Source organism: Miniopterus natalensis, chromosome 4 (assembly GCF_054644295.1).
Source record: "Miniopterus natalensis isolate mMinNat1 chromosome 4, mMinNat1.hap1, whole genome shotgun sequence".
NCBI classification, from domain to species: Eukaryota; Metazoa; Chordata; class Mammalia; order Chiroptera; family Miniopteridae; genus Miniopterus; species Miniopterus natalensis.
The window spans coordinates 78595177-78608164 of record NC_142084.1 but is presented as its reverse complement, the minus strand read 5'-3'; the positions used below and the strand labels follow the sequence as shown (position 1 = coordinate 78608164).

The window sequence follows — 12988 nt, the reverse complement described above, 5'->3', positions numbered from 1 at the left end:
TTTGGATTAAAATGAAGAATTATGCTTCCTGAAACAAAATGCAAAAATAAATAAATAATAATCATAATAATACAAAAACAACTAACATCAGTCATTCCTACTACATAATTTTTTACATGTATAAAGAATGAATTCAAAGATTGACATCTAACTTTTCTTATGGCCTCCTCTTTAAGAAAGTAATCAACTTTTAGAATAAAGTATTTATCTAAACAACCACATAGATCTGATTCTTGTGCAATATTTTATAGTATTTATAATTAACTCCAGCTGAACAGCCCAGATAAATGATTATTCAGAAAAAATTTCCAAAATATTTGCCTAAAAAATTAAACTTTAACAAAAAAAGAGGGGAAAAAGTGCAAAGTAGGCACCAGTATGGAAGGACAGATTAACTCTGGTACTATGTAGCAACACTGAAGGAAATATGATAAAGCCAGACAGTGTACAGTTTGAAGAAATCACATGCTCTAAAAAATATCCCAAAATTATCTGCCCATATTCCGGCAACATAATCAGAAGTGTGGTAACAGCCATCTTATTTATGGAATGGTTCCATCAATGCATCACAAGAGTACAGTACAATAAGAAATTTTGAGAGAGACCACATTCATGTAAGTTTTATGACAGCATACTGTTATAATCATTCTATTTTATTACTAGTTATTTTTTTAATCTCTTATGGTGCCTAATTTATAAATTTAACCTTATAGGTATGTATACATAGAGAAAAAAGCCGTAATATATATAAGGTTCAGTACCATTTGTGGTTTCAGGCATCTACTGGGGGTCTTGAAACACATCCCCCACAGACAAGGTGGGAATACTGTATTGTTACAATATCCATATTACCCAAAGCAATCTACAGATTCAAAGCAATCCTTATCAAAATACCAACGGCATCTTTCCAGTAAGGGAACAAACAATCCTAAAATTTGTATGGAACCACAAAAGACTCCAAATAGCCAAAGCAATCTTAGGAAAGAACAAAGATGGAGGTATCACACTTCCAGAGCTCAAACCACAATACAAAGCTACAATAATCAAAACAGAATGGTATTGGCATGAACACAGGCACATAGAACAATGGAACAGAATACAGAGCTCAGAAATAAACCCACAAAATTAATTTACAACAAAAGAGCTAAAACATACAATGGCGAAAGGAGAGTCTCTTCAATAAGTGGTACTAGGAAAACTGGACAAATACATGAAAAAAAAAAAGGGAAGGAAGAAACTAGACCATTTTTTTACACCATACACAAAAGTCAAGTCAAAATGGATTAAAGACCTAAATGCAAAACCTGAAACTATAAAATTTCTAGGAAAAAACATAGGAGGTAAGCTCCAAAACCATGCCATGGTCTTGGCAATTATTATTATTTTTTTAATATATCTTTACCGATTTCAGAGAGAGGAAAGGAAGGGGGGAGAAAGAGATAAAAACATCAATGATGAGAGAGTCACTGAACAGCTGCTGTCCGCAACCCGGGCATGTGCCCTGACCGGGAATCAAACCCTGATCACCTGGATCCTAGGTCAATGCTCAACCGCTGAGCCACATCCAGCTGGGCTTGGCAATGATTTTTTAGATAACAACGAAAGCAAAAATAAGTGGGATTACATCAAGCTAAAAAAAGGCTTGTGCACAGCAAAGGAAACCATCAACAAAATGTAAAGGCAACCTACAGAATAGGAGAAAATATTTGTAATCATACATATATCTGATAAGGAGTTAATATCCAAAATATATAAAGAACTCAACACAGTAGGAAAAAAAGTCAATCCAATTAAAAAATGAGATGAGGATTTCAGTAGACATTTTTTCAAAGGAGCTATAAGATGGCCAACAGGCACATGAAAAGGTGCTCAACATCACCAATCATCAGGGAAATGCAAATCAAACCACAATGAGATATTATCTGACACCTATTAGAGTGGCTATTATCAGAAAGGCAAGAAATAGCAAGCACTGGCAAGGATGTGGAGAAAAGGGAACCCCTATGCACTGTTAGGTGGGAATATAAATTGGTGTGGCCATCATGGAAAACAATATAGAGATACCTCAAAAAATTAAAAATAGAACTACTATATAATCCAGCAATTCCACTTTTGGGTATATATCTGAAGAAAACAAAATAACTATCTCAAAAAGATATCTGCATCCCCATGTTCACAAAAGCATTATTTACAATAGCCAAGACATGGAAACAACCTAAGTGTTGATTGATGAATGAATGGATAAAGAAAATGTGATATGTAGATATATATATATAGATATTATTCAGTCATAAAAAAAGAGGGAAATACTGCCACTTGTAACAACATGGATGAACTTTGAGGGCATTATTTTAAGTGAAATAAGTCAAATGCTGTATGATCTCACTTATGGGGAATCTAAAAAATAAAATATCAAAATGATGGATACAGAGAACAAATTGGCGGTTCCCAGAAGCAGGGTTTTGGGGGATGAGTGAAATGGTTGAAGGTGGTCAAAAGGTACAAATTTCTGTTATAAGATAAGTCCTGGAGCTGTAATGTACAGCATGGTGAGTATAGTTAACAATACTGTACCGTATATTTGAAAGTTGCTAAAAGAATAAATTTTAACAGTTATCATCATAAGAAAAAACAATGCATGGTAATGGATGTTAACTAAACTTATTATGGTGATCAGTTCCCAATATATGCATACATCAAATCATTATATTGTATACCTAAAATGCACATGATATTATATGTCAATTATATCCCAATTTTAAAAGTACAGTAATGGAAATGAAAACTTCATTAGAGAGGTTCAATAGCAGATTTGAAATGACAGAAAAATCAGTGTGTGAAGACAGAACAATAAAAATCATACAATCTTAAGATCAGAAAAAAAGAGAGGAAAAATAAAGAGTTCCTCAGAGACCTAGAGGATACCACTACTAACATACACATAACACGGCTAAGAGGGACAGGAGAGAGAGAAAGGGACAGAAAAGTTATTAAAATTGTCTAAAACCCCCAAATTTCAGGGGGGAAAAAACACAACAACACACGAATCCAAGAAGCTAAACAAATATGAAGCAGGTGAAACAAAGAGATTTATATCTAGATACACCTTAGTTGAACTTTTGAAAGCCAAAGAAAGAGAGAACACTTTGAAAGCAGTAACAGAAAAACTATCTATCATGAACAAGAGAACCACAATAATATTAAGCTGACCCCTACCAGAATAATGGAGACTAGAAGTTACCGGGATGATATATGCAAAGTTCAGAAAGAAATAAAACTGTCAGTAGACAATTCTATATCCAGCAAAACTATCCTTCAAAAAATAAGGCCAGCCCAGCCGGGCATGGCTCAGTGGTTGAGCACTGACCCAGGATCCAGGCGATCGGGGTTCGATTCTCAGTCAGGGCACATGCCCAGGTGGCGGGCTCGATCCCCTGTTGGGGGGCGTGCAGGAGGCAGCCGATCCATGACTCTCTCATCATGGATGTTTCTATCTCTCTATCCCTCTCCTTTCTTCTCTATGAAATCAATAAAGATATATTTAAAAAATAATAATAATAAGGCCAAATAAAGACATTTCCAAACAAATACTGAGGGAATTCATTGGTAGCAAGCCTGCCTCCTGCAAAAAAAAAAACAAAATACTAAAGCCCTCCCAGGCTTGGCTCAGCAGTTAAGCGTCGACCTAGGATCCAGGAGATCGCAGTTCGATTCCCAGTCAGGGCATATGCCCTGGTTGTGGGCTCAATCCCCAGTTGGAGGCATGCAGGAGGCAGCCAATCAACGATGCCTCTCTCATCATTGATGCTTCTATCTCTCTCAAATCAATAAAGATATATTTTTAAAAAAACACAAAAAAACTAAAGAAAGTTCTTGGGCTGAAATGAAATGATACCCCCCAGAAGGAAACTCAAATCCCTACAAAGAAACAAAGAACACTGGTAAAGGGAATCGTGTAGGTAATTAGACAATTTAAATGTTCTTGTTTACTTTTCCTAACTGATTTAAGATTACTACATAAAACATTGTTTTTAAAATTATACTGGAGGGTTAGTAACATATAAAATATAACATATATGATATATGATAGCACAAAAGAGGGTTAGGAGAATGACAAAAGACAGTAAATCAAATCCACAGGCAGGAATGAAAAAGCTCTAATGTAATATATTAAATTAGTAGTAATCTGAAGTAGATCACAAGTTATTGTATACTGAAATATCTAGTATAATAATTAAGAAAATAAGTTTTAAAATATTACTAAAAGAATTTAAATGGTATACTAGGAAAAAATCTAACTCATACATAGAAGGTGGTAAAAGAACCAGAGAACAAAAAAAGATATAGACATAAAGAAAACAAACAGCAGTCACAGAAGTAAATCCAACCATATCACAATAAGATTAACATAAATGGATAAAGGACTGTAATCAAAAGGTAAAAATTGTCACTCCAAATTAGAAAAAATAAATCAGACTACATACTGTTTAGAAGTCACATTTTTTATTCAAAGAAAAATAGATTGAAAGTAAAAAGATATATTGATAACAGAAACAGTGACCATAAGGAAGCTACAAAAGCTATGTTGCTACTACACACATGACTGAATCACTGGCCACCAATAATTGGTTCAACCTCCAGCCTTTCCTTTCCCCCAGGGACTGAAATTTCCAACCCTCTAATCACAGGTTGGTTCCCCGGCAGGCCAGCCCCATCCTTAAGGGCACAACAAAATTGTATTAACATAACAAGAAACTCTCCTCAGAGGAAACTCCAAGGGTTTCATGAGCTCTGTGCCAGAAACCTGGAATGAAGACCAAATATATATTTCTTAACTAAAAGTCACAATATCACAGATGGCAAATTGAAAACACATTTCCCCCAAGCGCAAAGAGAAGAGACATCAGCATAAAATTTTGGAAACCCATAACAGACTTAGCAAATCCAAGAAAGTCAGCTGTAAGGCAGCAGTGGGAGAAGCTGAAAAATGACCCAGGTTGCATGGCAGAACTCTAACTGGAAAAATAAGTGGTGCCAGAAACCTCTGAACACAGGGGTGAAGTTGGGGGCTGAAAACAGAAGAGCATATGGGAGACCCCAACATGACCCACCCCTGCACCTCTGAGCCTCACTCAGAATTAGAAGGTCCAGAAGGTCCCACTCGATTGAGCCTGCACAGTTGGGGGCAGTCTGCTGAGAAGAAAGAAAATTTCCACCTGAACCAGAAGGCATGCCCAGGCCCCTCTTACACAAGACCGCCCATAATCTCCTGAGATAGCACGGGAAGTCCACAAAGCAACAAGAACATTTGGAAACCAAAAAATAATTCTTGGAAATTAAAAATATGACAACAAAAATAGAAGGGTAAGAAGATAAAATACAAGAAGTATAAAGGAAAACAAAAGCACGGGACAGAAAAATGAGAATGCTGTTAGATTAGTCCAGGAAGTCAGATAACAAAAAGGAGCACATTTTAAAACCTGAGGGGAAGAAATTATCCAACAAATAATGAGAAATGTCCTCAGATGTGACGGAGAAATGAGAAGGCTCACTGAGGGCCCTGGACACCAGGAGCACAGCCCTCCAGTAGCATAGCTTTCCAGAAGCTGTCAGCGGCTCTGCAGAACAAAATGGCCCTGCATGTGCCCGTCCTGTTCAGGTTTCCTATTCTCACTGTCTCCATAGTTTTCCTAGAGTGCTATTTTGCAGATTTAAAACATCTAACAAATAGTATCCTGCTATATCCCCAAGAGGAAAACTGACAAAGGTTTAGTCATCTCATTCTCCAAAAGCACCCTTCCTGAGGGTAAAATCTAGGGCTCTGTTCCCTGCAACTGCAGCAATAGACCTTCACAGACAGGCACTTAGGAAACAGCAGGTGGTGAGTGTAGGTGAGGTCCCTCAGGGGCAAGGGTTCCCACTACCACCACCCCTACAGCCCTCGTCCAAGAGATGCGGGCTGTGCTCAGGGCCTGTAACCAAGAGGCTGCCTCCCAGTCCTGAGCTCCCAGCAGCCCTCCAAGATGTGGGGAGAGGCTATTCCTACTAGGCTCTAAGATTCCTGGAGGACTCTGCATGTCTTCCTGTCAGGCCAGTGCTTCTCAAAGTGTGGTCAAAATCACTTAATAGCACCGTGACATTACAATCTGGCTTTGCTGCTCTCATTGTCAACAGGACTATACACAGGGCTTTCCAAAGGGTAGCACAGCACTCACTGCAGAAGCAGGTATGGGAACCCAATGTCTTCTGCTAAGCCTCACTTTACAGAGGTGCAAAGTCTCAAACAGTGCCGCTCTTCACTGAACAGATTTTGCTTTAGAAAGTTCTTATTTCTTTAAAAAAAATGTTACTTTTATTACTAAGTCATGAGTTTATTATTGTGCTCTTTAAATGAATAAATAACTTTTTAATTTTTTAGTTTTAAAAAAACATGGTCAATATAACATAACCCACAGAAACAAAAGTTTTCTGGGGGTCTCAATTTTTAAGAGAGTAGAAGGACCCCAAGGCCCAAGGTTTGAGAGTGACTGGTCTGGCAGCTCAGGTGGCAACTTTTGAAGCCAAAATGCTTCAGCTGAAATCTGGCTGCTCCATAGCTATGTAAAAAAAATTAACTGCTAAAAAAATAAACTATGCTAATAAACTTAGTGTGTGATCTTGAACAAATTCCCTGGCCTCACAGCCTCAGTTTCCCCATCAGCAAAATGAAGTCAACAACATGTTCTTCTTGGCTTGTTTGGTGACTGAATAAGGTGATTCTCATTGAACATTTACACCAAACCTGGCAACAGTGCCCTTTCAATAAACACCAGCCCTTACTGTCTGTATGCCCAGAGCAGCCAGCCCAGCGTTAACTGTCCACAACAGGTATAACCCATGTTTTCTGACTGTGTGTTAAATATGGGATATGGAAGACACCCCAGCCACCAAAAGAGCAGCTTAGGGCTGCAGTACTTTTCTCTACCTGTCAGCCACATCCAGGTCAGAATCCATATTGTCCAGGCTGCTTGTTATGCTGTTCAGCTGCTCACCCTGGTAGTGTAGGACTCTGGCTGCATCTTCCAGACGCTTCTGGGAACAGGCCATCAGACCAGTCAGCTCCTTCCCCTTGGTCACGGGGGAGGATGATGCCTCCACAGCAGCTCTTGGCTGAGACAGCAGCAACTCTCTCCAAAAGTGCTCGATGACATGAAACACAACATTCCGACTAGGCTGCAAGGAACTAAACCAGTGCTTGACATGGTTCTTTTCCAGGATGGTGATAGAACTGAAGATAAAATGAGAAGCCTCTTTCTTGATCTCAATTATATCAGCAAGGGGAAAGCTGACAAGAAAGTCTCCAGTCTTTTCAGTCATAAATTTTAGTGAGAGTGAAGTTAACAAAAGTTTTCCAGGAACCCATCGCTTCTCAAGTTCTAAATAGTAGGAGCACGGCCAGGTGTGGACGCAGAGGTCTCTGCTCATCTGGTTCCTGGGTCAGTCTGTACCAGAGCCAAGGCCACTCTGCTCTGAGGTAAAAGGGACAAATTAGTAGGTCTGTGAGGCTAAAATGCATCATCACACTTGGACTAGAGACACTAGGACATCTATGGTGAGGGAATGGTCTGGATTCAGAACGAACCTGAAACACCAGCAGAGTAGGGTCCTTGCCTAGAAAGAGCTCTCACCACAGACGTAACAGGCAGGACAAAGTCTTTGTCCTACTCAGCAGAGAGGACACGGCCACGTCTCAAATTTGTGCATTTCCCAAAGCCCCACCAGAGCACCCCCACTCGGACCAAGGTCCACAGCTGTATGTGACTGAAGGAAGAAAACTGCTGGAAACCACCATCCAAGATCTTTCACACAAACACCATTTCGGCTGTGACGACCCCTATCACTGCACATTCTTTACAAGCTTCTAAGCTAACAAAGAGTCTTCATTTGAAATTTTTATAAACTTAATTTCACAGAGAAAATATTAAACTGATAAGAACAGATGCTCCACTTGATCGAGAAGCAATCACAGAGAAAATAATCCTACAAACTTTTCCCCTCTTGTAATCCCAAATAATTTTTATATTGTTCCACACAATTATGGAGTTATACACATACATTTAATATAGTTTTATAGTTTTATCTATAATTAGTATTTATCAGTGCAATTTGAAAAGTCATGAAGGATCTGAAACAACACTTATAGAACATTTAGCCTAACCTTGTCATACAGACGAAGAATACAGGCATGAAAGGATAAGGGCCTTGTACAATGTCAAACCACAATGTCACAATGTTGATGTGGCTAAACCTAGGCCTGCTAAGGCTCTTCCAAGTAGAGGTACACCTGCAATACTGCACATCTTTCACTTTTCTCTCTCTCTCTCTCTCTCTCTCTCTCTCTCTCACACACACACACACACACACACACTCTTCAATGATGATGTAACTTCACTTATAAAAATGAAAAATAACTAATATTATCTCTTAAAATACTGAAAAGCATGAGCTTTCACGGTGTGGCTAGAGGCCATTAGAGACTCTCTGCATTTGGTCAACAAGTTTTAGCCACTGTGCCACGCTGGACTGCAAGGACAAGAGAAATCGACAGTGACATAGTCCTGGGCTCCTGGAGCTTAGAACCCAGTGGAAGTGTATGCATTTCCTCACTGAGCTACACTCTAAAGATCCAGACTCTTCAATGTAATTGCTGTAAAGACATCACTTCAAGCAACAAGGCTTAACAACAAAAAAAGGTGGAACCTACACCTGAAGAACTTGCGTGGAATTGATTCCTAATTATACAAAAACAGTGATGTGAGAAAAGGCAATGTATCATCAAATACAAAGGGAGTTAACACAAATGAAACCCCTAAGCTCGTAGGGCTGTAGGCATGGTCAGGACTACAGCAGCAGCCTAAAGGGTCTCCTGCCTTTGGCATTTGCCACCCTGCACTGCCACCGCAATCTCTCTAGAGAGATTACCTCTCCAGCTCTTACCTCTCCCTGCGCCCATCCCTCATGGGGCTGTGTAGAGCTGGCACACTCACTGCACCTGTATGAGGCAGGATGACCACTTGTTTATTTGTAAGCTTTCGGGTATTTTGTTCATAATCCTAACAGGGAACACTTTGTGACTGAATGAATGGAACAACCACTCATGGTTTACAGTGTTTGTCCAGCGGGGATCCTCAGCCCGGCTGAGGTCAATGTTGCAGGCTAGCCTCATGCTGCTGTTTAGAGTCCTATTGATGGCAGCCTTGATACTATTATACAAACTGCACAGATCTGGTCCCAGTCAAATTAATCAGAGTGGTTGATGGAGTGAAATGGGAATATTCACCAAGGCCAAGATGATACAGAAACAAGAAGTGGACATTACTGAGAGGCAATTCTCCTTGGCATTTCTCCACATTTGGTGTCAGTGTCTATCTCAGACTATCTCATAGCTGTAGATGCTATCTCCCTTCTGGTTGACCTGGATGACAGGGCACTGTCCTCTTGGAGACAAGGGTTAGGCAGGTTTGTTAGCGGCCCCCTTACAAAATTGGAGGGTTCCTTGCTGTGACACAAACCCACGCTATGTGCAGTGTGCACCTGGGCCCTCAGAACCTGGGGCACAGGGGAACAGATGCACACATAAAGCCTGCTGTGCCATATCTAACAGGCCCTTTCTCTTTGACCAGGGTCCCTGTCTGCTGCTACATCTAGAAAAACTGTGGCAGGTTCACAGCTAACCTGCCAGTTTCACATCCTTCACAATAACTGACAGTGATGTGCACCACAAAGATCATTCCGCTCAGGGTATGGGTTCTTCACATGAGAATCTCTAATAAAACTAAATATTTAGGAAGCAAACTCCAGAAACCCACTTAATTGATTCATAACATCCTAGGATGTTTCTATTGGACTTAAGGGAATATCAAGGCTTTCCCCAAATTTTAATTCACTTTAAAAATAAGCATATGAAAAGTTCAGAAACTGGAAGTCAGAATGCTGGTTACAACTGGGGAGAAGAGAGGGGGCCTATAGGTGCCTCTGTGGCTGGTGATGTTCCACTTCTTGTCCTGGGTGTACTCATTTTGTGATAATTCAAGATTTGTGCATTTTCTATTCTTATGATTTATTCATTTCTTTGCATTAATCTCTCAATAAAAGATTTACTGTATGTTTAACAATATAAACTGTATTAAAAATTACTAATAAATGTACATATGAAAGGTACAACAGAACTGAATTTCAGCTGGATGCTACAATTTCACAAACATCTGAAATCTCTGCCCTAGGCAGAAGCACAGCTAGAAGGCACACCACCACATGGCTGTCACACTGACAGCGGCAGATGTGCCATTCATTTGCATGTGACCCCTGGTCAGTTACTTAGCCTCTCTGCCTCCATTTTCTGGCCTGTAAACGGGATAGATTTGTCCCTATGCCACACTGCAGTGGTAAGGTTTAACTGAATTGATATATCAAAGGCACTTAGAAGAGCACCTGGCTCCATAAGGCTACATGTGACATTATGATCATATTTAATCCTACAAAGTATATAGAACTAACTCTGCTCATCCCTTAGATGTGGGAAAAGTCTACAGCTTCCTCTGGACCCTTCTTTACTTCTCATATGACTGCTAGAAGAGTGTCTTGTCCAGAATCTGCCATTTGGCCTAATTAGTTTTCACTATCTGATCAGAGGTGGCTACAAACAGCACCTAGCCACAAAAACAAACAAACACACACACACACACAAACACTCACACACACAAACATGATGATGAAGAAGAGGAAAAGAAAAGATGGAAGAATGTGCCCAAAATTAAGGTGCCAAGTTAAAGCAAGACAACTCAATCCCACCACAGGACAAATAAATTTACCTTCTATGTTAATCTGACTCAAGTACTTCACCAATGCATCCTGGAAATTCTCTTCATCACAACAGAAAGGGCAGGCCCACACTTCCCAGATGCGCACACATGCCAACCAGCTCGTGTTACTCAGTCCCACACATCAGTCCAGATCACCAGCTGGGCTAATTACTAATACCAGAAATCAGGACAAGCCTATAAAAGATCTGCCATATTGAGTGTGAGAACTTTGTCATCATCGCAAAATAAAATAAGATATGGGACTCAGAAATAATATAAAGAAATCAGGGCTGGTGGGACCACAGAGACCATCTGTCCAACTCACATTTCATAGATGAATGCATATAGCAAGTCATGGCAGAAGCTCTAAAGTCCACTGATAGCCTGGCCAATACTCTCTCAAGAGTACTAATATCATCGAGTGTTTCGCAGAAGCATCAATTCTGAGAAAGTATCAGCCTTAGGGTCTGGATATTTAAGGAGATACAATACAGTTCAGACACCAGAGGAATATACAAATGAGGAGACATAATACAAATAAGCAACAGTAAGACTGCACATACTTGCACTAAAGAGCAAAGATAATATGTGGTAAAGAACATCCTAGAACAGACTGTTGTGGATTAAGTCTATAGGGAAGGCAAGCCTTCTACTTGAAGAACGTGGTAGGACTGGAACAGGAAGCAGCAGGCCAACTGCACCTTCTCACAATGATGGACATCACCACCCCAGGCCACAGAAGAGGACTTGAGGCTGACAGGGTCAGAAATTTGCCCAAGGAGACAGGAACCCAAGAATCTGTCTTCTTAGCTAGGATGACAATCAATGCCAGACCAAGGGGAATCTACACTAAAAATGCAGAACAGCCTCAGGCTCTCATCCTGGGAGACTCTGTGAAGGAGCTAGAAAGTCCACCCTTTCCTGTCACTGGGAAGCCAGCAAGGAGTTCCTCAGGTATCTATCTTCTTGAGGGGCCTGACCTGTGAGCTCTCCACATACGCTGGACCTTGCAGAAGCTCACCACGGGGGCAGAGCAGCTGGTCCTGCCTTTCCTCTGTGCCAACGGCCCATGCAGGATGGAGGGAACCTTAAGGCACCTGTGTCTTCATCAGCCCTTTTTCCCTAGTGAGAGGAGCACTGACCTGGGTACTCTGAGACAAACACAGACAAAATGCACAGCATGGCTGAATGGGATTGGCCTCTTACAGGACAGGGAGCAAGTGCTGCAGGCCCCAGCTTATTCTGACCAACATAACCTACCATGCACACAACCTGCTAGACTGTGAAAAATGCAAAAGGTCTCTACTTTCAGAACTAGGGGATGACTACGGCATCAGGATAGGCATGGTTTTCAGTGTTGCTGTGTCTAAGACAAATGTCGGGCCTCTGTCACAGCAGCATGCTCACAGTCCTGGTCGGCCCTGAACCTGGCTAGATCCTGGTCCTCCTACTGAAAGAAACCTCCCACCACCTGGCCACCCCGGCTGGCCATAAACCATGTCCAACTCCTGGAGAGAGTGGGGGAGGGGTATATCTTGTTCACCATTGCCCTGTACTTTAAGAGCTGCATTTAGCATGGAAACTGAATTTATGTTAACAATCTCCTGGCCTGAGCACTGAGGGAGATTATGCACAAATGCCCCAAAGAATTACTGAGTCTGGCTTGCAGCATCGGAGGAGACACATTGTACTCCCAACTTCAGTTCTACCACAAACTTTATGACTATGGAAAAGTTAGTTCCCTTCTGAGCCTCTTCATCCACCATTAAAATAGCTAAAAGACCTAAGAACAACATCAGCTCTAAAATACAAAATTCAAATGGGAGAAAAGAAAAAGGAAAGATGAGTTAGGAGGAGAACCCAGACACTTCTCTCGTCCTGGCTATAAGAAAGACGAGCAAGTACTTAGGTTTGACAACCACCAGGGAAAACGCAACAGGAAAATCCTGTGGCCACAGCTTTTCCTAACGCAGTTTCTATGGCAGCTTTCTCAACAGACCACAGTAAAGAGGACCAAGTGGCTCAGCGGTTGAGCATCGACCTAGGATCCAGGAGATCGGGGTTCGATTCCCGGTCAGGACACATGCCCGGGTTGCGGGCTTGATCCCCAGTCGGGGGCGTGCAGGAGGCAGCTGATCAATGACTTT

At 41.0% G+C, this 12988-nt stretch overlaps 1 protein-coding gene across 4 annotated transcripts in view; it reads right to left on the bottom strand.

Annotated features, from left to right (window-relative positions):
- Window positions 1-12988, bottom strand: part of SNAP47 (synaptosome associated protein 47) — a 45444-nt gene that overhangs the window by 27701 nt on the left and 4755 nt on the right. For 3 of the 4 annotated variants that reach the window (XM_016203507.2, XM_016203508.2, XM_016203506.2), the window contains one exon: window positions 6965-7508. In XM_016203507.2, the coding sequence (XP_016058993.1) occupies window positions 6965-7464 (500 nt within the window). In that variant the 5' untranslated portion in view covers window positions 7465-7508. The remainder of the gene's footprint in view (window positions 1-6964; window positions 7509-12988) is intronic. The other variant, XM_016203509.2, reaches the window with a different exon arrangement.